The sequence below is a fragment of the Odocoileus virginianus genome, chromosome 28, assembly GCF_023699985.2.
Source record: "Odocoileus virginianus isolate 20LAN1187 ecotype Illinois chromosome 28, Ovbor_1.2, whole genome shotgun sequence".
NCBI classification, from domain to species: Eukaryota; Metazoa; Chordata; class Mammalia; order Artiodactyla; family Cervidae; genus Odocoileus; species Odocoileus virginianus.
In genome coordinates this window covers 40,187,059-40,213,537 of record NC_069701.1, presented here as the reverse complement: position 1 = coordinate 40,213,537, position 26,479 = coordinate 40,187,059, and the positions used below count along the sequence as shown (strand labels likewise).

Below are 26,479 nucleotides of genomic sequence, written 5' to 3'. Positions count from 1 at the left end.
CCCATCTCCAGAGGTGCTGAGTGTTACCATAGTCACCCAGGTTCAAGCTGTTGGCACTCACATTCGTGATGCCGATAAAACCCATGTTGGACCAAGGCACTCAGGGGGGCCGGGGGACAAGCGCAGGTACTGGTGACGGGGGTCCTCCCACTGGTCTCTGCTCTGTCATCCCTGCAGGCTGGCCAAGAGGGCACGGTTGTTATCCCATCTTGCAGATAAGACAGGGGGTTTGCGTGGCCACCAGTGGCAGGACTGGGCCCCTCAGCCATTCTCGAGGATGCCATTCCTGGTCTGACACGATTTCTTCTCTGTCTTCTCTGTTTCCTTCAGAGGGTCAAGCCTGACGTCGATGGAGGAGGAGGACAGCAGACCCACTATACAGACAAAGACACTAAGGCCAAGGGAGCTCAGTGATGCCCCAACCTAAAGGCAAGGCCGGCGCTGGAACCCACATCAGGCACCAAACTCTATCCCTGATTCCTGAAGCCCCCCAGGTTGTGTCCACTTTTGTGACCAACACGCGGCCACCAGAAGCTCTGCAGGTTTCATTTATGTCCCCCCAACTCTCAGAATATGACCGTATCTGAAAACAGGAGATAAGATGAGGTCACCCTGGGTCGGGTGAGTCTGAAGCCGATGACTAGCATCCTTACAAGAAAAGAGGACACAGACAGACGGACGGCCACGTGAAGATGAGGCAGAGTTTAGCAGGACGCGGCCACGAGCCAAGGATTGCGGGGGATGGCTAGGGCAGAAGCTGGGAGAGGCAGGAAGGACCCTCCCCCCCAACATCCAGAGGGAGCCTGGCCTTGGTCTAGAACTTTGGCCTCCAGGCTGCGGGGGGATAAACCTCTGTCGTTTGAAGCCACCTTCTTGTGGCTCTCTATTACAGTTTCTCCCCCCAGCACCCCAGCACCCCGTGTTTCAGGCAGAGGGGCCAGGCAGCTCCCACCCTACACGTGACCCTTGATGGGGGACGTGGGTGGGGTTTGTTCTGGAAAAAGAGGAGCAGGTATCAGAACTCTGCACTGAGGAGCCTGGGTCCCAGGTCCCCACTGTTGGCTGGGGGGTGTGACCACCAGCCCAGGCAGGATCGGGGTTGGGCGGGGTCAGCAGGGGAAGGGCCCTGGTCATCGGCCAGGGCTGCATGTCCGGTCCTCAGGTCTGGGGTCTGCTCATCCTCGTAACCGAGAGGCTGCTGTCCCTTGGGCCCAGTCTCACCTGGCTGGCAGAAGGACTTGAGTCTGGCTACTCTGAGCCCAGAGGTGCCAAGTCACATAGGCAGTCCAGAGACCCTTGGGGAGGGTCTGGCTCAACTTTTGCTCCTGCCCCCGGAGCCAGAAAGAGGCCTCTGCGGGGTGGAGGCCTGGCTCAGAGGTGTCCAGAAGGCACCCAAGATGCAGCCAGGGACCCCTGCTCCTCCCACTAGAGGCCTGAAGGGGCCCTTCTCCAGCCTGCGCCAGCCTCCCGCCCTCCTCGAGGTCCAGCCTGGAGCCACCCCCACCCCGGCTGCGGTCCCCCGACGGGCCGGGGCAGAGCTCCGGTCCTGCGAAGCTTCGCGGCCGTGGTCCCGCAGTCTCTGCCCTTCAGTTATGCAGCAGAACTATGTGCCCGATGGAAAGCAAGACCATCCAGGCCCAAGCGCCCCCAAACACATTCCTCGCGTCTCAAAACACTGCCAAAGGCCTCTAATGAGTGAGCCTGCTCCCAGAACGGGGACGCCCTGCCCTCTGAAATCTTCCCCGGGGCCCCAGCATCAGCCAGTCCCGTACCCGCTGCCAGCCCCTCAGGCCTGGACGGGAATAGGCCCGTTTTCCCCAAGTCCAGCCTCATGGCACCCTCAAACATTTCTGACAGTAACAATGTCTGCCTCGTCCTGAGCCAAAATCAGTCTCACTGGGGTGACCTTTACCCCTGGACAATCCCCGAAATAAGTGGCCAACACTTTGGTTTCTGGAAGCAGCCGGCCAGGCACGCACAGGAGGTGGGGATGTTAATGCTGGGGGTGGAGAGGGGTAGTTCTGGAATGTTCTCAGCCCCTTTATTTCCTCTATAAGACAGAAATGAGAACACATAAGCACATGGGAGCAAAAAGACGCCCCCAGCATGCACTGGTCTGCGCTGCTGCAGGTCCGGTCCCCAGAGGCTTATTTCACAGTTTCTCCAAGGTCATGAGCTTGGACCCTGTCACTGGCCCCCTTGTCCGTGTCCCTGGAGCCACGGAGGGCAGGCCCTGCACGGAGAAGAGGAGGGATGGTCCCCTTGCTTCCTCGTGGCCTGTTGTCTTGGCCGCACCCTGGGTGCCTTCTGGGCACCACTGAGCCAGGCCCCCGCCCCTCAGAGCCCCCTCCCCCATTCCAGCGGCAGGAACAAGAGTTGAGCCAGAGACGCTCAGACCTCCCCCGACCGAGGTCTCTGGATTGCACCTCCGGGCCCAAAGTAGTCAGACTTGAATCCCTCTGCCAACCAGGTGTGACGGGACCCAGGGGACAGCTAGCCTCTCCAGCAGGAAGATGAGCAGAGCCCAGGCCAAGCACCGGACACGCAGCTATGGTACGCAACCAGGGACCTGTCCCCTCCTGGCCGCCCCTGACCCTGCCTGACCCTGCGTGGGCTGGGTGGCCGCCCCACCCACCCAACAGAGGGGCGCCAGGAAGAACAACCGGTGCAAAGAAGGAGCTTCGTCCTCCCATCCCACCTCACTGCCCACCCCCTACCCCAGCTCGGGGGCTGGACTGGGCAGCCCCAGGCGGGGGCACAGGGTCAGGCGTCCATTCATTCATTCTCTGTCCATTCTGTCAACAAAGGTTGACTTACAGAGTTCCCGCTCTGCGCCGAGCAGTGTTCTGGGGACTCGGCCGTGGGTACGATAACATCCTTGCCCTCACAGAGTTTACATTCCAGTAAGGAAGGCAAGCAACAGACAGACACTCCCCAAAGATACACCAGAGGGCGAGGAACGCCAGAGAGTCAGAGTCGGGAGGGGTGGGGTGCGATGGCCTGTGCAAAGGCCCCGAGACACACTCAAGGCTCTGTGGGCAGGGGTCACACCCAAGGCCAGGGGTCACACCCAAGGCCAGGGGTCATGGCAGAGCCCACCTGAGGCCCAGGTTCCTGGGGAAATGGGGCCGTGTGAATCGAGCATCCCTAGAAGAACAAGGTCTTCCCAGCCGTGACGGAGGAACCCACGCTGTCCCCACCCCAGCACCCAGACTCTCGCTGCAGGCGACAGAGGTGCCCCCTCTCGTGCCCCCACCAGGGAAACGGGGTCCAGGTGCCTCCACAGGGGCTGGCAGGTGGGGCTGGCACCAGGGTCACTCCAGACGTACCCAGAGGAGTCCCTGCAGCCAGAGCGGCCTGGGCTATGTCCCGGCCCCCCGAGGATGGTCACACGTCTCCCCACTTTCAGGCCAAGGCCCCCTGGCCTGCAATTCAGCAGTTGCTTCCTGTGTGCCCAGCACTGGCCCCGACACATCCCTGCCACCTCACTGGTCCTCAGACGAGTTAAAATAGTGATAAGTGAGCCCTAATGGAGGCAGTGTCCGCCCCAGCACAGGCCTTGGGGCCAGGAAGGCTGCGAGAGGAGACCCTTTGTGCAGAAGGCGGGGGGAGGTCCTGACCGGGGAGCCTGCTCCGGGCTAAGCCGGGCCTGGGGCTGGAGCTGGGCTGGGGTCCGGGCGGTGGTCCAGGCCTGGCCTCCAGGGACCCCTGCTGCTGGGGCTCTGCCTCCCCCTGCTGGCCAGCTCTGGTACTGCCGCCTCTCCAGGTGTGTCCTACCTGGCCCTGCCCGGAGCACCCAGGGCCTCACCTGTATGCAAATCACCCGTGAGGCCCCCAGCTCCCTGCCGGCAGGGGCGGCAGGAGGAACCTGCATTTCCTGGCACCTGAGCTAGCTCAGCCGCCTTCCGGCGGACAGACAAGGAGCCCACTCCAGTCCCACTTCACACACCAGGCAGCTGAGACCGGAGGGAAGAGGCCTGGTCACAGAGCGCGGTCCCGCGGGGCTGGAGTCCAGCCGCAGCCTGCGTGACCTCCAGTCCAGACCGTCTCCTGGGCTTTACTGTGGATCGGCAAACCTCCCCCTCAATCAGTGGACCCCCTGGGAGGCCGCCCAGCCCCCCGAGGCTTCAGGGACCACAGCAGGATGGCAGGTCACCCACGGGTGGCTGGAACGCTCACCCACACCGTGCAACAGCGTGCCTGACCGGTGGGCCTGCGTCTCTGGGCCCAGGGCAGGCTGTTCAGGTGGCTCCCAGTACCTGGAAGCCCCGAAAGTCACCCACCCTGGGTGTCCTCTCCCCGCTGGCTAAGACTCAGCTCCCAACGCAGGGGGCCCAGGTTTGATCCCGGGTCAGGGAACTAGGTCCCACACGCCACAACTAAGAGTCCACAAGCCACAATTAAAGACCCTGCAGGCCGAAACAAAGATAGAAGACCCCACACAACGCAACCAAGACCCGGCTCAGTCAAAAAAATAAATAAAATCTTTTTTAAAAAGTCTCGCTGGGGGTTGCACTGGGTGTCACCCAGGACCATGCCCTGAGACATGTTGAAGACTGCGGGTGCAGCATGTGGGATCTTACTTCCCCAACCGGGGATCTGTTAGCCCCTTGTATTGGAGAGTGGAGTCTTAACCACTGGGCCACCAGGGACGTCCCCCTGTTGTTTAGGCTATGGGTTCAGCAGGCGCCCAAGGGCCCTGGCACCACACGTGCTACAGACCGGAGCCCTCTATCAAACCTAGAACTTTCTGGTTCATTTTGAAGCAGTTTGCACCTACATTCCCACAGTCGGGGCAGAATTCGCGGAGAAGGGTAGGTGTTCAGCCCTGTGTTTGAACATCCCAAGGACAGCCTCACTGGCCCAAGAATTTCCCAGTTTGCATCTCTGCAGACACATCTGCAGGGGACACCACAAATGCCGCTTCCACCTGCACCTGAGAGCTGGGGCTCCCATGGCCACAGCGCTCTGGACACAGACAGAATCGACAACGGTGCCGATGAGCCAGCTCCCGGGTTCTTACGCTCCCTTGTCCACCTGAGACTAGAAGGTGCCTGGCGGGGGATGAGGTGGGATTCACACCCCTCTCCCATCTGCCAACACCACTCCCTGTCCCAGGGCTCGGGGCCACTGGAGGACTGCACCCCACGACTGAGGGCCGTGCACTGATGCCAAGGCAGTCTGGCGGCAACCCCAGACTCCAGTGGGGTCGGGGAGTGGGGAGGGAGAGGCAGGAACACCTGAGGCTTTCCGGGGCCAGGTGTGAGTGATGGGGTAAGGCGCAGGGACCCTGGGGTGAAAGTGCTTGAAGATCTGTCCAAAGGCACCCCTGGGAAGACAAGAGTCTCCGGCAGCAAGCATCTTATCGGAGGACAGGCAGGGCGCCTGTCACAGGAGGCAGTGGGCAGGGAGGAGGGACGCAGCTGAGCCCCCAGGACGTCAGCCCCGGACTGGTGCCACTGTCACCCCCGGGAAACCGTGCCCTTCACCTTGACGCCCCCTCCCCCGGTTCTCCTTCGGGGTCTGGCCTGCATCCACGAATCAGGAAGGAAGAGCCGGGGAGGGAGACAGCGGCGACACACAGCAGAGCTTCAGCCGCCGCCCGCGGGGTTCAGGCCCCGGTGCTGGGCGCACCCCGGTGTCCCCTCCCTCTCCATGATGCCATGGGGCAGGAGAAAGGAGGGCACACCGCCCATGGCATCCTGCCCTCGCACACAAGGTCCTCCGTGCCCCCCGCCTTGAATGGTGGGACACCCAGGAGGACTTCGGAACCTGACTCTCAGAGCCAGAGTCTTACCTTCCATCCCTTCTAAACAGGGGGCCCGTGACATCTCGGAGAGGCTCAACTGTCCGTGGGCCTGAGTAACCCACCCCAGGAGCCTGGGAGTGGAGGTGACCTACCCCCAGGTGACCCATCCCCAGGGGGTGGAGGGGAGGCTCGGAAGCATCCAAGTACAGGTGATGCCCCAGGTAAGACCAGGTGCCCAGCACTGGGGCAGGGGGACTCCGGATGGAAGGTTCAGCCCTTCCGGGCGGGGCACACCCGAGCCCCTCCCTGCCTCGGCCGCCCCCGCGCTCAGGGTGACAGGGTGCTCACCAAGCGGCCCATCGACAGTGAGGACACAAGAGAAGTCAGGGATCCACCAAGACCCACAGTCTCTACGCTTGAGCCAAGGGCCAGAAACCCGGGAGCCAACAGCCTGGGAAACCGTGGCCAGAGCTGTGAGGACAGAGGACTGAGGGGACCTGGGCTCCAGGCCAGCCCTGGGCCCACACTCTGCCTTGCCACCAGTAGGTGGACATGCACTCTGCCTCAGTTTCCCCACCTGCAAAGAGGGACAGTGAGCCCCGCCTCCAAGGAGCTCAGAGGTGGAGCCACGCGCCTGCGGGGTAAGTCCCGCAGCAGAGTTGGCACAGGGGCTTCCTCTAGCCACCTGCCCACCTCCTTTCCTAGTGAGGGAACCAGGGCCCCAGGAAGCCCAGCCCAGGGTCAAGGTCGCGGCAGGCGGCTGGCGGGGCGCACACCCAGGCCGAGACTCCGGCTGCCCCAGGCTCCTCTGAACGGCGGCCAAGACGGGAGAAAGTCACGAGCACCCCAGCCTGTGCCCCGGATCTCGCCCTGTCACCTGCGAGCTGCCTCCCACCTGCTGTGGGGACGCATGGAGGCCGCCGCGGCCGTGCTCACCCTCCCAGTCCTGCAGATCGCGTCTGACGCTGCAGCACCGGCTCTCTGAATCCTCCCCGTGATGTGTGGGCTTCCCACGCGGCTCGGACGGACCCCGCCTGCCAATGCAGGTAGACACAAGAGACGCGCATTCCATCCCTGGGTCGGCAAGATCCCCTGGAGGAGGGCCTGACAGCCCATTCCAGTATTCTTGCCGGGAAGATCCCACAGACAGAGGAGATGCGGGGCTGCAGTCCACAGGGTCGAACAGAGTCAGACACGACTGAAGCGACTTAGCAGGCACGCTGACGGATGGGGCATGGAAACAGAGACAAGCCCAGGAGAAGAGGCGACACCGTCACCTGCTGTGTGACCAGGAGCAAGTGACCCAACCTCTCTGGGCCTCAGGTTGCCCCCCCTGCCAGGGGGGCCACAGCCAAGGACGTCTGAGGACGAAGCAAGCCAGCGCTCAGAAAAGCGCCTGCAGGGAGCAAGCCCCCCAACGGTGGTTCTCCTGGTTCCTGATGATCGCAGTTACTGATTCTTGGGAGGGTCCCTTGAGGGACACACGACGCTGACACCTACTGTGCGCGCTGATGCACAGACCTGATGGGAGGCGACTGCACGTCGTCACCCCGTGGGCTCCCACCCCGAGCCCTGAAACTCACGGATGACCAGACCAAGCCTGGGGAGGCTACTGTGGGTAGGGGCTCACCTCCCAGGAGAGGGTCTGGTCTAAGGCTGGGAGTCGGTGGGAACCCAGCAGCTCTCCCACCCAGCCCAGCCCTGCCCAGCATGCCACTCCCCCACCCCCGGGCAGGTGAGGGACCCAGCTCACCAGCAAGAAGCCCACTGCCTCCTCCGGCAGAAACCTTTTCCCTTTTCCCACGGGCTGCCAGGAGGCTCAGAGCCGGCCTGAGCATCAGCCGCACACCAACACCTCAGGCCCTGAGGGTGGAGGAGAGAGTGGAAGCACCCCACTGTGGGCAGGGGGAGCCCTGGGGGGCAGCAAGGGGGTCCCAGGACTGCGGAGCTGGGGCGTGAGGCTGGACCCCCTCTCTCCCCACTTTGCACCCAGGGGCCTTTAGTGGGGCTGCTGCCCACCCACCACACCCCTCGAGACTGGGCGGGGCCCTCGGAGTCCAGCCAGCTGCCCACGGTCTGCACACAGGCCTGAGCCAAGGACTGGCAGCCTGGACCCTCCCAACCAGGACACACGTCCGGTTGCGCTGGAATCTCCCTGAGCCCTCTGCCCAGAGAGGACGGATTGGGCAATTCTGACCACCCAGGAAGAGTTTCTCTCTATAACGGCCTCCTCCCAAAAGGTTGCTTTTTTAAAATTCATGGAGACTTCCCTGATGCTGGGAAGGATGGAGGGCAGGAGGGGAAGGGGGCGACAGAGGATGAGATGGTTGGAGGGCATCACCGACTCGATGGACGTGAGTTTGCGCAGACTCCAGGAAACAGTGAAGGACAGGGAAGCCTGGGGTGCTGCAGTCCACAGGGTGGCAAAGCTTCAGACACAACTTAGCAACTGAACAGCAACCAGTAATTAAGAGTCTGCCTTGCAATGCAGGGGATGTGGGTTCAATCCCTGGTCAGGGAACGAAGGTCCCACCTGTCTCAGAGCAACTGAGCCCACACGCCACAACTACTGAAGTCCAAGCACTGCAACTAGAGGATCCAGGCTCTCCAACAAAAGATCCCGCATGACGCAATAAGATCTTGTGTGCCTCAACTAAGACCAGACGCAGCCAAATAAATAAATAACTTTCTAATTTGAAAAAATAAAAATTTATCAACAGCTCTGGGTGCCTGTTGCTAAAAGAAAGCAAACTGGAGATGGGGAGGAGAGTTCTCTACGTGTGGTCCCCGAACCGGCAGCAGCATCGCCTGGTAACTGTTAGAAGTGCAGGTTCCCAGGCCCCCAGATGGCATGTGGGTGGGGCCCAGGACTGGTGCTAACCAGGCCTCCTCCAGGGGACTCTGAGACCTCAGGAGGTCAGAGCCGGTGGCCGAGACCCCTGACCGATGCCCAGTCCTCGTCAGGCACCAGGCTTCAGAAACGGGTGCTGCTCGGCGTGGCTGCAGGTATCCAAGGCTCCTGTCTCCCCACACATCTTCGTGCCCATTAACCGTGATGAAAAAGCAAAGTTGGAGGGCGTGTCTGGCAAGTCTGGCTCACCTGGCGACAGGTGTTGCGGGGCCCAGGTACGGATTAGGCAACTGCTGTGGGATCCAGGCCCGCGGCCGGGACCCGCAGGTGTGGGCCGGCTGCCCAGGCTGGCTCCGATTCTGCTTCCCAGGAGAACAACTCGGCCGCATATCGGGGGGCAGAAAGGAGGAGCTGGGTGATGTGGCCTCTGCCGGCCACTTTGATGTGAGGGGTGTCACACGCCCCACGCCCCCTTCTTTGGTTTTTAAGAGCAGTGCGGGTACCTGCCTTCCCACTTTTTTTGTTTTAAGCAAGGAATCGGTCTAACGTTTTGATAAGAACCACCAATTATCAGAGAGGCAGGAAACCAAACCCTGGCTGTTTTGGTGAAAGACAAGATTTGGAGCATACCACATGAAGGCCCGAGCCCGCCGGCCGGGGCCGGCCTCTGAGGGTCCGGGCCCCCCGAGCCCGCTGGCTGGGGCTGGCCTCTGAAGTTCCAGCAGCGGGTCGGGCCTCCACTCAGGCCCCTTCCAGCTGCTGTGGCTGGGGTGCAGCCTGTGGGAGGGGCCCAGGAGAGGAACCCCGTGGCCGCTCTGGCTCCCACGAGGACCCTGGGCCTGCGGGACTGGAGGACACTCCCTGATGCTGCCCAGGACCCCCGAGGCACACGGAACACCTGGCTGGCCCCCACGCCCTCACCGCCTCCCTCTGCCCACGTCCAGGGGGCAGGTCTGTCCCGCACTCACAGCCATGACGGCTGCCACTCCTGTCCTCGCTCCTGTGGCGCTGGGTGCTCCTCGGCTGACCACACAATTTCCCCACATAAACAACTGACCTCCTGACCCCACTTCAGTGCAGGTCAGTCACTCAACCCTGTCCGACTCTTTGCGAGCCCATGGACTGCAACACGCCAGGCTTCCCTGTCCATCACCAACTCCCAGAGCTTGCTCAGACTCATGTCCATCGAGTCGGTAATGCCATCCAACCATCTCATCCTCTGTCGTGCCCTTCTCCTCTGCCCTTAATCTTTCCCAGCATCAGGGTCTTTTACAATGAGTCAGCTCTCCACATCAGATAGCCAAAGTACTGGAGTTTCAGCTTCAGCATCAGTCCTTCCAATAAACACCCAGGACTGATATCCTTCAGGATGGAGTGGATGGATCTCCTTGCAGTCCAAGGGACTCTCAAAAGTCTTCTCCAACACCACAGTTCAAAAGCATCAGTTCTTTGGCGCTCAGCTTTCTTTATACAAAAAAAGAAAGCTGACCACACTGCCCTCCAAATGTCACCCCATTCTCTCTGCTCCCCTGGGCAGCCAAATCCCCGGGGGGAGCCTCCCCCACCCTGTGTCTTCCACTCCCCTCCTCTTTCGCTCTTTCTTCATCATATTTTAACATGACATGTGGCACATATATAAAAGAATACTTGTAGGGGCTTCCCTGGTGGTCCAGGGGTTAAGAATTCGCCTTGCCATGTAGGGGATGTGGTTGGATCCCTGGTCAAGGAACTATTAATTAGATCCCATATGCCGCAGAACCACCAAGACCACGTGCTGCAGTAATAAGATCCCGCATGCAGCAGCTAAGACACAACACAGCCAAACAGATAAATATTTTTCTCTAAAAAAAGAATATTTGTAAATGTGTGTCCATTATAAAGCGCTTCCCAGGTGTCTCAGTGGTAAAGAATTCACCTGCCAATGCAGGAGATGCAAGAGATGTGGATTTGATCTCCGGTCTGGGAAGATCCCCTGGAGAAGATGGAATGGCTATCCACTCCAGTGTTCTTGCCTGGAGAATTCCATGGACAGAGGAGCCTGGCAGGTTGCACTTAAGTTCAATTACACGCCCGTGTCATCCAGACGGGCCTTCTCACCCTGCTCGTCTCCCTGGAGCCAACCTCCCCTGGCCCTCACATTTCACTTTTAAGTCATCCTACTGCCCATGTGTACATGCCCATACTATAGTGTTTCACTGTGGTTTTGAATTTTATAAATAATATGATGCTGCAGGGAGTCTTCTCAACACTGAGTTTCTAAGACTTGGTCATGAGGTTGTTTGTGGCTGGAGTTCATCCGTGTTCAGTGCTATATAATATTCCACAGCGTGTACACATTCTATCGGGACTCACTTTGCTTTGTTGGACACTTTACCCCCTGTCTCATGTGGGCAGGCTATTTCTCTTGAGTGTGTTCCCAGCAAGAGAATGTTGTTGTTGCTGTGGTTGAGTCAGTCGTTCAGTCGTGTCTGACTCTTTGCGACCCCGTGGACTGTAGCCCGCCAGGCTCCTCTGACCACCGGATTCTCCGGGCAAGAATACTGGAGTGGGTTGCCATTTCCTCCTCCAGGGGATCTTCCCAACTCAGGGATTAAACCCAGGTCTCGTGTTTCCTGCATTGGCAGGCTAGTTCTTTACCACTAGCGCCACCTGGGAAGCCCCAGGAGAAACATACAGAAGCAACTTAGGTGTTTTTTGCATGTAAGTTTCATGTCAGTTTTTCAATCAGTTCTTCAGTCAGATTCCCAGCAAAAGAAAGGCAGCACACTCTCTGTTCAAGCCGACAATCGCGGATTTTAAAGAAATGGCATCGTTCTCCTGTACAGGCCTTGAACATCTCTTGTTCAGTTCACCTTTAAGGACCTTGAAGATTTTACTCTGATTCAAGTGGTACTTTTTATGGTGCCTTTTAAAATAAACTTAGCACAGTTTGTTGCTAGTATTTAGAAAAGCAATTGATTTCAGTATATTAATCTTATTGCAAACCATCTTGACCAATTCTTACCATGTTTGATAATTTTAGATTTTCTAGGTAGACAATCTTATTTGTGAATAAAGTTACATTTCTTATAGTTCTATTATTACGTCTTTAACCATCAGGAAAGCTCTTTCCTGGAGGTTTTTGATCGGGGGTGTCCACAGAGCACCAGGTGGGGTAAGGAGGACTTCTCTGAGGGGACAGGGTGGCAGTGGTGATGGAGAATGGTTATTTACCGGGAAACTGATCGAGTGGGTGCACAGATTAAGGGAAATGGGAATCATTTAGAGAAAAATGCTTAATAGCTGTGGAAGGGGATAAATCGGAGACATTGGTTGAAATCAGAGGGATTGGTGTAGTTTGGTGGTCAGTACAACAGAGAGATGGATATATAGAGACAGAGATAGATTAGAGAGATAGACAAACATAGAGAGAGACAGACAGGCAGGCAGACAGACGGCACATCGATTCCCTGGCTCTGTCCACTGAGGCAGTCTGGGTGCAGCAACACCTCAACAGCAGTGAGCACATCTCAGAGCCACACCCTGGTCCTACTTAAAGGAACAGGGGTCCTTGGAGAAATGGCTCATACCAGGGATGGGGGAAAGAAGGTACAGGATAGGCCTGAAATAGCTTTTCATGCCAGAAAGCAAAGAAATATTCAAAGGATGGTAGGTACATAGCCAACAGACACAAAATCTAGGACAAAGGCCTTTCCCCCGGCCAAAATGATGATTTGGGCTTGAAATAAAATCCAGTAACAGACTATAACCCACTGAATAAAAGAAACCACGATCCACACAGATGGAAGCAGGGCGGGAGAAGAAAGTTGAGTGAGAAACAGGATACTCACATGGGGTCAAAGCTCCTCCCCACTTATTCATCACAGAGAACGAGTTACTTTATACCAGGCAGCCTAGCATCCACCAACCCAAAAACAGGAAGACTGGCCATCAGCTGTAGAACAGTGGCACACCAGCTGCCAGAACGCACTCCTTCTGTGATATTCCTGCAAAGACCACAGAACCTGCAGTGCATACAGAAACCTCACAGCGACCCAGTTTGGGAGCCATTCTATTATCACTAGCTGTTCTTCAAAACTTTTGAGGTTGGGACTTTCCTGGTAGTCCAGTGAATAAGACTCTGCACTCCCAATGCAGGGGGCCTGGGCTTGATCCCTGGTCAGGGAACCAAGATGCCACATGCCACAACTAATACCGGCACAGCCAAATAAATATTTTTAAAGTGTTGAAATCGTCTGTCCTGGGAGGTCACAGACATGACCTCAGCACCTCCAGCAGGAAGCTGGAATCACAGGAAGTTCTTGAACGAGCTGCCCAGGTGTGAACCTGATCCTGCCAATCCCAGCCCTTCCCTGCAGATCAGGAAACCAGCTCACAGACAAAGTTCCAGGCAGCTGGTGGTCCCAAGCTGGGTGGGGCGAGAAGTGAGACCCACCCCCCAACATGGGGGCTGCACGTGCCAGCTGGACAAGACTCTGGCCCCAGATCAGCCTTCACTTCAGCTCTAGTTCTCTTCTGGACAAATGCTCTGAAGCAGACATCACTTGACGCAGGGAAATGATGTAGGCACAGGTACCCCAGCCAGTGGCCACAAGGGTACCAGCACAGTGGGACCAGCTCCAGCTTCAGTCACTCCCTCCCTGGGCAGAGCCAGCCTCTCTGAACAGCGCTGTCCCCGAGCCCAGCGTGGGTTGTCTGGGTTATCTGCTGTGTGACAGCATAACTACAGAGGCTTCTTCGCACACAGGCCATGGAGCGGGGAGGTGATAGACCATCAGGGCTGGGACCAGCCTGAGGACAGGACAGTGGGCACACCGCCCACTAGAACCAGGCCTGGGTGGACAGGCTTGCGACCCACTGAGGCTGGGCTCCCAGCCTTGTACCAGGAGAGGATCAAAGAAGAAGCAGGTCTCCAGAGGTCTGGGGAAAACAATGAGCTATCCCCTGGGGATCACGTGTGTGTGCAAGTTAAGTGAGTTTAGTCGTGTCCGACTCTAGCCTGACTTTAGCCTGCCAGGCGCCTCTGTCCACGGAGTTTTCCAGGCAAGAATACTGGAGTGGGTTGCCATTCCCTCCTCCAGGGGATGTCCCCAACCCAGGGATCAAGCCCAGCATTGGCAGGTGGATTCTTCACTGCTGCGCCACCTGGTTAAGCCAGGGATCACAGTGCCAAGCTGACCGTCAACTGAACCTGAGCCCACCACTAGATGGCGCTCAGACCTTGAGGTGGGGTGGAAATACAGGCAGCAAACAGGGCAGCCGACCAAGCAGAGTAGGACTTCTAAACCACTGCTCGGCAAAGGTCTCCCCGCCCCAAAACCAGCCTTCCAGGAAGGCAGACTGCACGAGGAGCAAGCCTGGGAGAGACCTCACTACCCGCAAAGGTCCCCCAAACCTGAGGAGCATCAGATGAATACCCAAAATTTCAGATAAACTCTGGGGTCAGGAACCACAATGCAGTTGAATACGCAAAACACTACCAGGAGTTAGAACACCTCAAGCACTGGGGTTCGCAGGCATTTTAGAAGTTCCTTTTTTTTAGCTGAACTTTTCTCTCATCCCATTTCCCAGACAAGCTGGGGAAGACTGGGATCCCTTCCTGCAGTGGAGTCAGCATACATGCCCTGGTTTCCTCTCTGGTGCTCATGGCAGACATCACTAATAGATCCCAGCACTCCTTCCCAGGAAGATTCCAATCCTTCTCAACAGACCTTCTGGGAGCTACCACCAACCAACCACTGGAGGTTGCCCTTGAAATGAGCATCCCACTTATCAATCCGGATCTACGATGGACCAAGTGGCAACGTGGCCTGCGCACTGCTCACTTTCCCCTCCTCCTCCCCACAGTCCATCACACACCGTGAGCACACACAAAGTAGGGCCATCTCTGACTTTGATGTGTCTTTATGCAAATTAGAGAGAGGGTCCCTCTTACGGGGTAGACAGCCAATGCCAGGGCACACCTTTGTAGCCGAGTACTCTTGTGCAGTGTACAACCTATACAACCATACCTGGGGTAGCAAAAGCCCGGGCAATAGTTCTCTTAAGCTTTGATTGCAGAGGCATCCACTTCAAACAGAGTATCTTAAACACACTGCCCACCTTTCTTCTCTGAGATTTTTTTTAGACATCTTTGATTTTGATAACTGACCATTTGGGCCACTTTTTTTCTTCCTTCACTTTAAATTCCTGCTCTTATGTTTTAAATCCACCAACCAAGAGTGAGTCCCCTGAAACCCTCAATTCTAATAAAAGCAGAACCCCAGGCCCATGGTCTCTCTCTACCTGTGACCTCGCTGTATAGGCCCAGGTGCACTAGGCAATTTCCAGGTCTTGTAGGTAATAAATCTTTATTTTTTTCAAAGTTTCCTGATGGTCTTTACTGAAAGGCTTCTTGCAAACACAGTAAGAACCGTGAGGACTGGTCCAGCCACAGCACTGGTTTCCAACTGGCTGAGCCCTGGCAGCCCCCGCTCCACAGAAGCAGTCTGGTTCCAGTAGGCAACAACCTCGCGCTTCCTGAGGCCTACTGACAAGGATGACTGGCATTCTCACCCAGAAAGAAACACACTCGATCACATTCACACGAGCCATAAAATAATAAAACAACAGTCCAGATTCTTGTGTAAAACCAGGATCCCAAGCTTAATGCCCCGGAAAGCTGCCAGTTGGCCAGTGTGGGCCTTGTGGGGGCCCCTGGTCCCTGAAGGCCACCAGCAGCGAAGGCACCACGGAAAAGGCAGGGCCCGAGGCAAAGGCCGGGCCGTCTCCTTTCACACGTGTCAGTGGTCCCCGCTGTATTTAGAAAAGCAAGTCCCTCGGAAGCAGCTCATAAAGGGAGGTGGCACGAACAGCGCCCGAGGGGCTTGCGGAGTGGTCCTGCTCGGCTGCGAAGCAGGGCCTGCGCCTGTCCAGCCTCGGTCCGCGCAGCAGGTCTGCCCAAGGGGAAGGCCCCTCCTCTGGGCCGCGGCCGCCTCCTCCCGGGCCCAAGAGCCTCCCGAGGCTGCCTGGCCGCCGGCCACTGCAGCCGGAAAGCGTCCGGACGTCACCTGCACAGCTGCAGGTGCGGGTGGCGGCTCAGTTTCTCCACCAGCTCCTCCTCCGTGGGCTCCTCCAGGACGTCCCTGCGGAACAGGGGAGACGATGGACGGGGCGCCCTGGGCGCCTGCAGGGGAGCAGGTGTGCAGGGCTGACGGAGAGGCCTCGTCAGGGCTTCTCAGGACCAGGAGCTGCGCGGAACCACCCGCAGGGGGCTTGGGTCCACCTCTGGGATGTTTACGGGGAGTCCCTCAAAGGCCGGGAGAAGCCCACTCTGTGCAGTTGACACACACACAGACGTTCGGGGAGGGCGGTGCGGCTGCCTCTCTGAGCCAGCAGAGGAACAAGTTCCAGGTTACCATGGGGAAGAGGGGCCGAGGTTTCCCTTATTCCCTTCGTAAGCTCATGGTGAGAGGAACTTAGCCTCGCGGCAGGAGCAGAGGCAGCCAGGGAGGTCCCAAGAGGAGCGCCTGCCCACTGCCGCCCTCCCTCTCGCCCCGCCCCCGCTCAGCCCCGCCCCCGCTCAGCCCCGCCTCCGACCCCCCACGCCACGCCCCCTCGGCCCCGCCTCCAACCCCACGCCCCGCCCTCCCTCTCGGCCCCGCCCACCCCCGCGCACCTGAAAGGGAGCTCCTCGGTCATCTCAGAGGTGTCCTCCCGCTCCTCCGTGAGGGGCTGCAGGTGGCTGCGGCGGTCCCACTTGTGAAGGAAGTTCTGGCAGGATGGAGGGAGGGACGGGTGGCGGGTAGGCCCAGGCCCTGCGTGGACCCCTCCCGTGCCGACCTGGCTGAGAAGCTCCCCCTGGACACGGGCCGAGGCCCGACGAGACCCCCATCCCCTACAGAAGCCGTTCCCTTAAGGCCCTCCTCCAGCCCCACCCCCCGGGTCAAAGGTCAGGAGCCTTCGGGGACAGCTTCCCCGAGGGAGGGCAGAGCCGCACCCCAGGGCCAGGGAACCTAGCGCGGGCTCTGCGACCAAGCTCCACCTCAGCAAGTTAGAAACGCCAGCCGAGAAGAGCTTGGGCCGGGGCGTCCGCTACCTCCAAGATCAGAGCCAGAAACAGGTTGACCCAGATGACGGACGACACCAGCCACCACAGCACAAAGTAGACCTCGGACCACCTGTGGGGGGCGCCCGTGAGCCCAGCGCGGCCGCCTTCTGGGCCCAGCGCTCCCTGCTCCACGTGGCTGCTTCCCCCGAGCCCCAGGCCGGCCCGCCCGGCCTTCAGGGGCAGTCGGCCGGGAAGAGCAGGGCTGGGGCTCGGACCCACCCCAGCACCGGGGCCGTCTGAGCGCGCCGGGCTGAGCCCCTTCACCCCAGGTCACAGGCCCCCCCAGAAGCCACCTGCTGCCCCACATGCCCTGCGACCCCAGGAGGTAAGACCCAGACGCGCACCCCGCGCAGAGCCGCGGTCAGGGCGGCCAGGCCGGGTCACTCACGGGCCCGCGTAGCGCCGGAAGGCATCCAGGAACACCTGCCAGTTGTTCACTATCATCACGTCCCACAGAGTGACCAGGGCAGCCTGCGGGGGGCAGACGGGGCTTCCAGGAGGCCGCGGGAACAGGGGCGGCGGGTGGGATACGAGGGGCAGGGGGCGCGGGACTCACTGCAAAGTCGTCAAAGTTGTTGGGCCAGTACTCTAGCTGCTCGAAGCTCCCGCAGGGCGCGGAACCGTTGTCAGAGGCCAGGCTGCGGGGAGGGGTGGGAAGGCACAACCCGGTCAGTGTGGGGGCCATGGTGGGACACACGTCGGGTGCCCAGCCCCGCCTCAGCCCCTACTCCGCATGGACCCAGCGGGCCCTTGAGAAAGGGGGACAAAGAGGACATTCCCGCCAACTGAGGATGTTCCAAGGGTAGCGAGGCCAGTGCTGTGGACACATGGGCAGAGGCCGGCCAGGGGAGGGCCACACAGTTTAGGCCGAGCCCTGGATACCCCTTTTGCAGCAAGCAGCCTGGGCTGCAGGTCCATAAAGGGGCACAGGGTCAGGGATCACCCTCAGTGCAGATTGTAGAGAGGGCTACTAAAGTGGGGGTTGGGGGGGGGGAAGAGGCAGGGAGACCAAGGAAGAAAGAGGACCCAGGAGGTCCCTCCTGGGGAGCTGACCCCACACCACCTCCGAGGCCTCACCCCGGCTCCAGCATCCCCGGAGGCACTCCCCCTACACCCCCAGAACCCAGCTCACCTGCTGTTTCTAGGAGCCACGACGACACCCCGGAACAGGCTGATGCCGATGATGGCGAAGACGTAGTAGATGACCTGGGGAGGCAGGCGGGCTGTCGGCATCGCATGCCTGTGGGGGGACCCCACACAGCCAGGCAAGGCCTGCTAGGGGCCACGTGACAGCAGGGGTTCCTCCCAGGGGACACGGGGACTCTGCTCCCAGGCACCCCTCCTGGCCACCGATCTGTCCCAGAGGGAAGCCCTGGGGATACACGGGGGCCCAGGGGGAGAACTGGGGCTGTGAACCCTCTTCCAGGGCAGGTGAGGCAGGAGGTGGGCCCCATGGAGAGCTGGGGAGCGAGGCTGCAGAAGGTCCTAGGAAGAGGGCCATGTCCGTCTGGGAGAAGCCCACTGCCCTCCCCACATTCATCAGCAGGCGTCTGAGGCACACCCCTGGGCAGCTGTGTGCCACAGTCAGAGAAGGGGCTGCCGGCCGCCCCTGACCCATCGCTAATGTGCCCGGGGGGGCAGAGGATGAGGCGCACCCCCAGGCTAACCCAGCCCTTCTCTGGGCCTGCTTCTCCACGAGGCAGATTAGGGTCTGTGGGCAGTGCATGAAGCAGGTCCCCTGAGCACCCCATGACAGCCCCGGGCACCACGGAGCCCCCTGGCGTCCACAACAGCAGGGCTTCATCACCCTCTCTCCTTCCTACCAGGCCTCGTGCCTGGAGCAGCACCCAGGACCCCTGCTCAAGGCCCAGATCCAGCGGGGCCACGTGGTGGGGGCAGGCGGCCTGGCCCAGGGTAGGGGACATTGAGACTCGGCAAAAGTGGCTTTGAGTTCCCCAAATCCTCAAGCAAGGATGACTGACCACTCTGGGGCCTCTGGGGCCCCTGGTACCTCTAACGTTTTTCATCTTCTCAGTGTGGCCCAGAGCCCAGGACACACGAGGGATTCGAAAGTGACCAAGAGGCTCTCTGGCCCAGGAAGGCAGTGTGGTCGGGCCGCACCTCCTGCCAGACCACCCCAGCTACTCTCTCCAGCGTCCCGCCCCCCCCGGGTTTCCAGGGCCTCAGTCACCCACTGCCACCCGAACGCAGAGACCCTCCTTCTGAAGGCCACCACTTCACGCGGAGCTCCGGCTGCCTGCCCAGTGGCCCAGCCTCACTCCCCAGAGAGGCCAGCGCGGGCGGCCAGACTCACCACCAGGATCCCGCCGAAGGCCCGCATGTTCTTGATCAGGTCCAGGATGGTGCTGGCCACCAGGGACATCAGCTGAGACAGCAAGAGAGCCGTGACCCGCCTCACCTGTACACACACCTGCACACACACCCACACATCACCTGTACACACACCCACACATCACCTGCACACACAGCCACACATCACCTGTACACACACCTGCACACACACATCACCTGCACACACACACACACACACATCACCTGTACACACACCTACACCCACACATCACCTGCACACACACCCACACATCACCTGTACACACACCTGCACACAATCACCTGCACATACACCCACACATCACCTGTACACACACATCACCTGTACACGCACCTGCACACACACACCCACACATCACCTGCACACACACATCACCTGCACACACACCTGCACCCACACATCAACGCACACACACCCACACATCACCTGCACACACACACACACATCACCTGTACACACACCTGCAATCACCTGCACACACACACACACCTCCCCTGTACACATATGCACACCCACCTCACCTGTACCTACACCCACACCGACCCTCACACTCTCACAACTACACACACCCGCCCACCCCCACACACACCCCTACATGTGCAGACGCCTCCACAACCGCTGGTGAAGCCACGATGTGCAGGGCCTTGGCCCACACCGCCCACCGGCCCACAAAAGCGGGTCTGGAGGCTCTGGAGAAAGGCCAACCTGGAGACAGCCAGTCGGCCCTGGGTGACGGGGTTTGAGGTATGGGGCCGCAGAGACCCAGCTGGGGACCATGGTACATGTGAATCCAAGCCCCAGAGACCAGCTTTCCAAGCAGCCAGTTTCCCCACTTGGTAAGTCAGGAGAAACGACACCGGACGCTAGCACGTGGGAACTCCACTGTACGTGTGGGCACATGTGATTATACACACATGTGTACATGCATGTGAGTAGATGATCATGTATGTGTGTATGAGCACACACACGTGTATATATACACTTGTGCTCGTATTGTGCCCGACTGTATGATTATGTGTGTGTGTGGCTGCATACATGTGTGTATAATTGTGCAGTTACACGCAAATGCATCTGTTGGTGTGTGCATGCATATGTGTGTGTATGTGAGACGATGAGTGTAATTATATGGGGGTGTGATTATACATACATGTGTATGACTTCGTGTGTGCTCTGGGTGTGTGTGATCACGTGCCGGTGTGCACTGCATGTGTAGGGTCACACAGGTGTGTGTACGTATAGAGGGCTCAGGGCCACAGTCCTCTGCACCCAGGACCCCATTCAGATGGGAAATAGCGCTGGGTGACGATGGGTCACCCGCGGCCAGGCGAGGTGCACAGCTTGGCAGGACGCACACAGGGGAAGGACCCGGACACTCAGAAAGGGGGCACGTAGGTGTCCTCAGGTTCTTTTCTCCTGCAAATGCTCAGGAAAGCAGACGGGAGAGACACCCCCACCCCGTGCAGGGAAGGGGCTGGGCTGGCACACCCAGACCGCACCCCTCCACCCAAAATTGGGGCTACTCCTGGTGGGAACATTATGAGAAACCAGGGCTCAGAGACGGTGGTCACAGGCCACTCCATTCCTGCACTGGGGGTCCTCAGAAGGGGCACCAGTAGCCGCCGGCAGCCCATGCCAAGGCCATTCAGAAACTCAGGATGCCTGGGGGCACACTGGCTCCCCACAAAGGCCAGGGACCCCAAGGAGCACGAGACCACCCCCAGGTCTCACCCATAGCCCCATGCCATCTGGGCTGGATGCCCTTATGCTCCCAACCGCCTCCAGCATCACCCAGCCAAGACGCAAGGCTGGGGCGCATGCAGAGGGATCCCAGGTACTTGGTGGGACGGTGCTCAGCCCTGGTCCCTGCCCCTCAGGCGCGCCCGCCCCCAGAGGGAGGCCTGGCAGGCTCAGGCGGTACCTTCATGCTGGGGATGATGCGCAGGAAGCGGAAGACGATGAGCACATTCACCAGCCGCGTCATGTCCCACAGCGACAGCAGGCCCAGCATCGCCGGCTTCCTGCAGAGACACGCAGACATGGGTTGGCCGGCGAGGAGCCGCCGAGAGAGCTCGTGGTCCAGAGACAGAGACGCAGAGAGAGCCAGGGGCGCCAGGAAGTCGCCCCACAGGCGCCGCCGACCGTGAGAGCTCCATGGAGATGGGAGGGCAGAGCCTGGGCCACCCACGCCCGCGACCCAGGGCGCTCACAGCAACACCTCCCAGGGCACAGCCCCCCACGTGGTGCAGGGCTGCATGACCCCATCTCCCACGGGAGAACCCTGGGGCTCCAGACGCCCAGCTCCGGTCCCAGCAGAGCTGGCAGAGACGTCCTTGCCCCTGGCTGTGACCCTGTCCCCCACATGTCCCTCATGGGCCTTACTGTGCTCTCGTTTCTATTTAAATTTAACCCATTCTCACCCAGGATGCACCCCTCACCACCTCCCACCGGAAGCACCCTGTGGGTTTTCAGCACGCGTGAGAAACACAGAGAGCTGGCCCCACAGCCTCCCGGCAGGCCCCAAGGCTCCACTGCCCCCGCCTCCATCCTCCTCGACACAGACCCCTCCCGAGACCCCAAGGGGCAGGACTCATCCAGCCCATCCTCGTCAGACAACTCCCAACCGCTCCACGAAGACAGAGGCAGCCCAGCCGACGGACCGAGACCAGGGCCCCCTGAGGGCACGAGGTCAGCACGCGAGTTCACCAGGGCTGCTGTGCTTTGGGCAGCGAGACCCCAAGGCTGCCACACGCCACGCCGCAAGGCGCCCTGGGACCCCTGGCCAAATGTCCATACCTCCATGTGGCCAGAACTGGGGGCAGCGTGAGTTCAGCGAGCCCTGAGCCACCCTGACGTCTATGCGGAGGTGAACTGGTGCCCAGGCTGGGAAGTGATGGCGGGGGCCTCCCTGCTTCCGGCCCCTGGCACACCTGGGCCTCGGATCCCATCGCAGGGGCACCTCTAGAGCCTCCCACCCCAGCTCTGGGAACACGATCGTCCTGAAGGCGGCCACAAGGCCTTTAACGCAGAGTCCCCAAGAGCAGAGAAGGCGCCTGACCCCACAGGCCTCGGCGGGGCAGAAGCTGTGGCCACTCGCCTGAGAGTCAGGCCTTCAGCCCTAGAGCAGCCCGCACCAGTGGCTGGAGGCCGGACACACACCCTTCCCCAGGGCGCTAGCCAGGCCTTCCCGGGTTCTCCGTGACACATACCAGCCCCGGTGTGGGAAGCCGTACACAGCCAGAGTGGAGATCTCCAAAACCTTTAATCACAAAAGAGAAGAAGGCTTGCTACGGCAGGCCCACTGGTGGCTGTTAACACGTGGGCCCCGAGGGGATCTGGGGAGAAACCACAGCTGGTCCTGCCCCCTTGGCTGGTGCCACATGGGGACATCCAGCTACTGAGAAGGATGCCCTGGCCTCGGGAGTGGGGCTGCACGTGCGGAGGGCAGGGCTGGGAGGGCCTCGGAGTTCCGGGCTCGGGAGAAACTGTGATCAAGGATGGACCGGAAGGCCCTCCTCTCAGCTGCCTCCCTGCTGCTGCTGGCGGCCCACAGCTCTGATCCGTCAAACTCGAGTACATATCACACTAATGTCACTACTGTTATGTGCACACCAGGAGCGACCCCTCACTCCCCCAGGATCTGGGGAAACACTTCCCAAGACCCCCAGTGCCTGAGACTCTGCCTGTCCCTCACGCACGCGGAGGCCCCACTGTCCTTGGTGGGGCTGGGCTGGCTGGCAGGGTCTGCAGGTTCCTTGCAGGCCTCCCTGGGGTGTCAGGAGAGGCAGCCTGCCCTCACCCTGCCCCAGCCCCGACGACCCACAGAGGCAGCGGGAACCAGCCTCCTGTAGCCACCCGCCAGGCGGCTGAGCCTGGGGGAGCCAGCCCCTTTGTCACCGGAGGCGGGAGCCCCAGGCCCCGCGGTCCCCTGGGGTTCAGGGGCAGCGGAGAGACCCTGTGCACAGGCGGAGTGCACACCACCCCCCCGAGAGGCTGTGCCTCAGCCGTCTCAGACTTTACCAGCAGGACGATGGTGAGGAGCCCATCAAACACGTTGCTGGGGTAGGACAGGTATCCCCGCAGGCCCAGAGAAAACACTTTCAGCAGCATCTCCAGCAGGTAGTACAGGATGAAGATGCAGTTGAGAATCTGAAAAGGAGAAGCGTGCCCAGCATTCAGTCCCGGTGCCACCCGTGGGTCCTGCCCGGCTCCCCGACCTCCCCTGACGTCCCCCGCCCACAACGGGACCAGTGAGATCCATGTGCCTCCGTCCACAGGGCCCCACGGATCCCGCCCGGCTCCCCAAGCTCCCCCAACGTCCCCTGCCCACAACAGGACCAACGAGATCCATGCGCCTCTGTCCACAGGGCCCCATGGGTCCCGCCCGACTCCCCAATGTCCGCTGCCCACAACGGGACCAATGAGATCCATGCACCTCTGTCCACAGGGCCCCACGGATCCCGCCCGGCTCCCCGACCTCCCCCGACGTCCCCTGCCCACAACGGGACCAATGAGATCCATGCGCCTCTGTCCACAGGGCCCCGTGGGTCCCGCCCGGCTCCCTAATGTCCGCTGCCCACAACGGGACCAATGAGATCCATGCACCTCTGTCCACAGGGCCCCACGGATCCCGCCCGGCTCCCCAAGCTCCCCCAACGTCCCCCGCCCACAACAGGACCAACGAGATCCATGCGCCTCTGTCCACAGGGCCCCGTGGGTCCCGCCCTGCTGCACAAGGTGAACCCGTGGCACACAGACACCCCCTCCCACGCTGGGGCCACATGACCCTCCCCTCCCACTTCTCTGCTGCTCCTCACACCCCTCTGGGCAGCTCTTCCTGAGCCCCCTAGACGCGGGCATCTCAGCACCCCCTTCTTGGTCCACAGCCCCTCCTCAGGGGACGTGTACCCCAGGCACAGCTTCAACCACAACTGGCACACCTGTGCCCCCCGATCCAGGCTCCCCCGGCCATCGGACAGGCCCTCGACCCCCAGGCCCTACATCGCCCTGCTCCACAGACTCCGATGTGAAGCACCAGGATGGCCCTGCCTCCCAGGGACCCGGGCCCGAGGTGGGGAGGCTGTGCCCTCTGCCCCCGCACGGCCCATCACCCTGGATGACAGCCCCGCAGCTGCAGAGCTCACCCCCAGCACGAAGTCGTCGCGGTCCTTGGGCAGCACGTGCGCGTCCAACACCAGGAACACCTGCGGAGCCAGAGCGGTCAGCGGCTCAGCCCGGGGGCCGGTGAGAGAGCCGGCGGGCAGCAACGCCAGGGCAAACCCGCACTCACGCAGATGGTCACGAGGTTTCCGAGGGCCATGAGGTTGCCCAGGTAGTCAAAGTAGTGGTGGCCGAAGACGAACTGGGTGTTCCGCAGAAACGGAGACTGGTACTGCGGCCGCGGCGGGTGCTGGGGGGACACGCACACTCAGAAACATGATGGAGCTGGCCTCGGCCACGGGGGACCGAGACACCCAACCCCTCTCTCCTGGGATTCAGTCTTCCCACCTCGCCTCCCAACCCAGACTCTCCAGCCTCAGGAAAACTTCTCAAACATGGTGTCAGTTTTATGCACAAAGATGATCATCACAGTTGTCTAACACTGAGAGACATGGAAATAACCCAGAAGGGCACTGATGCTGCAAGCAGCCCAAGACGGACAAGCATGCAGTCGTCTTAAATGTATGCCAAGTGTCATGTGAAAATATACGTATAAATTACTTGCTAATAACTATGAAAACTTAGCACAGAACGGGGGTAACTCACACACCATCACCAGACTGGAGTGAAGCCTGATCAGAGGGCAGCTGGGCAACAAATACACCATGAAGATGCCCGTGAGACCCTGCACGCCCATGTCAACCTGCTCCCCCCCCCCGGCAGAAATCCATGCCACCCTGCTCCCCCCCGCCAGAAACCCACACCAACCCGCTCCCCCCCAGGGACCCACACCAACCTGCTCCCCCCCAGGGACCCACACCAACCCGCTCCCCCCAGGGACCCACACCAACCCGCTCCCCCCCAGGGACCCACACCAACCCGCTCCCCCCCAGGGACCCACACCAGCCCGCTCCCCACAGAGAGGCCCCCGCCTGTGCACCAGGACAAGAGGCACAGAGCAGTCACTGCAGCGCGAGACGGGCCATCCCACGGGGGGGCCACTCACTGCCCGTGGCCACTTGATTCAAATTTAAATCTGATCAAACTGAACACTTGGCTTCTCTGTCACAATAACCACACCTCACATGGGGAAAGGACACCTGTGGAGCTCTGACCCAGCCCCACACTCAGACACACGGTTCCCTGGTGACCTGCAGCCACAGCTTGACCCCATAAGAACATCCTCCACGTGGGTACTGGTGCCCAGAGGTCGCCAGCCGCCCCCAGTGTCCAATTCCCTCTGCGCTTCACATGCTCTGCTCATGGCCAGCGCCTGCTGCACCCTAGACGGTGGTATCCTGCTTGCCTAGTGACTGCAGACCAGCTCCAGCCCAGGTAAACCAGCAAACATCTCTGTCCCCCTGGGGTCTGGACCACAACTTCTCCAAAGGCGTCCAGACCCTGGCCTTGGGGAATGGGTCCCCTCCCAGGTCTGTTCTTCCCCAGGCATCTTCCTCCACCCTCGGGGACCACAGAGCTTCCCCATGTGTTACAGTGACTCTCTTATCACAGTTAATACTTTTCAATGTTAAACTTCTACGTGATTTCCGTCTCCTGCCTGAACCCAGACTGATATATTGGCCAAAAGAGACATCAGCATTATCCGTTAGGTTAAATTATTACAAGAGGAATGAATTCATATATCACATCATTATTAAGAAATAACAAGCCTTGAAATGATTTCCGTGAAATAATTTCCTGGAAGGTGGACAGCTGGTGGGTTTTTCTATTTTTCTCTACTATCTATAATGAATGCCCACTATGTTTTTAACCTCAAAAGCATCTTACTAAAAGAAAAACAGGGACTTCCCTGGTGGTCCAGTTGTTAGGACTCCGGGCTTCCACTGCAGGGGTCACGGGTTCAATTCCCGGTCAGGGAAATAAGATCCCACATGCCGTGTGACACAGCCAAAAAAAGTAAAAGAGAAACAGGCTTTCAGAAGCTGGCATGGTACCTTCTCTGCAGCCAATTAGCACAAACTGACCAGCACTGGACCAAGGCCTGGTTGATGGACAGAAGGTGACCATACATGGGAGGGCTCTCATGAAGGCTCATGATTTCCTGCTATCAGCCACCTAGAGAACACCTCTCTTCAGCGGTGATTCTAAAACCAGAGCCTGTCAGGGGATCTGGGACAAGCCTTCATATGCTAACAATCCTTGAAGCACCTGCCTGCCGGCTTGCAGTCAGCAGTGGCGGGGGCGGTGGGGGGGATATCATAAAACCAAGACAACGACATCACAGCTCCCCAATCTTCTAGGACCCAAACTCCCACCTCA

At 59.8% G+C, this 26,479-nt stretch overlaps 1 protein-coding gene across 7 annotated transcripts in view; it reads right to left on the bottom strand.

Moving 5' to 3' along the window:
• Nucleotides 1-14,933: 14,933 nt before the first annotated feature.
• The window catches only part of TPCN2 (two pore segment channel 2), a 29,682-nt gene continuing 18,136 nt past the window's right edge, over nt 14,934-26,479 (bottom strand). For 3 of the 7 annotated variants that reach the window (XM_070457789.1, XM_070457793.1, XM_070457791.1), the window contains exons 14-25: nt 24,330-24,449; nt 24,184-24,243; nt 23,060-23,188; nt 22,249-22,298; nt 20,961-21,060; nt 19,004-19,120; nt 17,822-17,895; nt 17,246-17,327; nt 17,078-17,160; nt 16,678-16,759; nt 16,258-16,352; nt 14,934-15,724 (exon numbers count right to left, since the gene is read on the bottom strand). In XM_070457789.1, coding sequence (XP_070313890.1) covers nt 15,646-15,724; nt 16,258-16,352; nt 16,678-16,759; nt 17,078-17,160; nt 17,246-17,327; nt 17,822-17,895; nt 19,004-19,120; nt 20,961-21,060; nt 22,249-22,298; nt 23,060-23,188; nt 24,184-24,243; nt 24,330-24,449 — 1,071 coding nt within the window. In that variant the 3' untranslated portion in view covers nt 14,934-15,645. Of the gene's footprint in view, nt 15,725-16,257; nt 16,353-16,623; nt 16,760-17,033; nt 17,161-17,245; nt 17,328-17,821; nt 17,896-19,003; nt 19,121-20,960; nt 21,061-22,248; nt 22,299-23,059; nt 23,189-24,183; nt 24,244-24,329; nt 24,450-26,479 lie in introns of those variants that run through there. The other 4 variants (XM_070457790.1, XM_070457792.1, XM_070457794.1 and 1 more) reach the window with 4 other exon arrangements.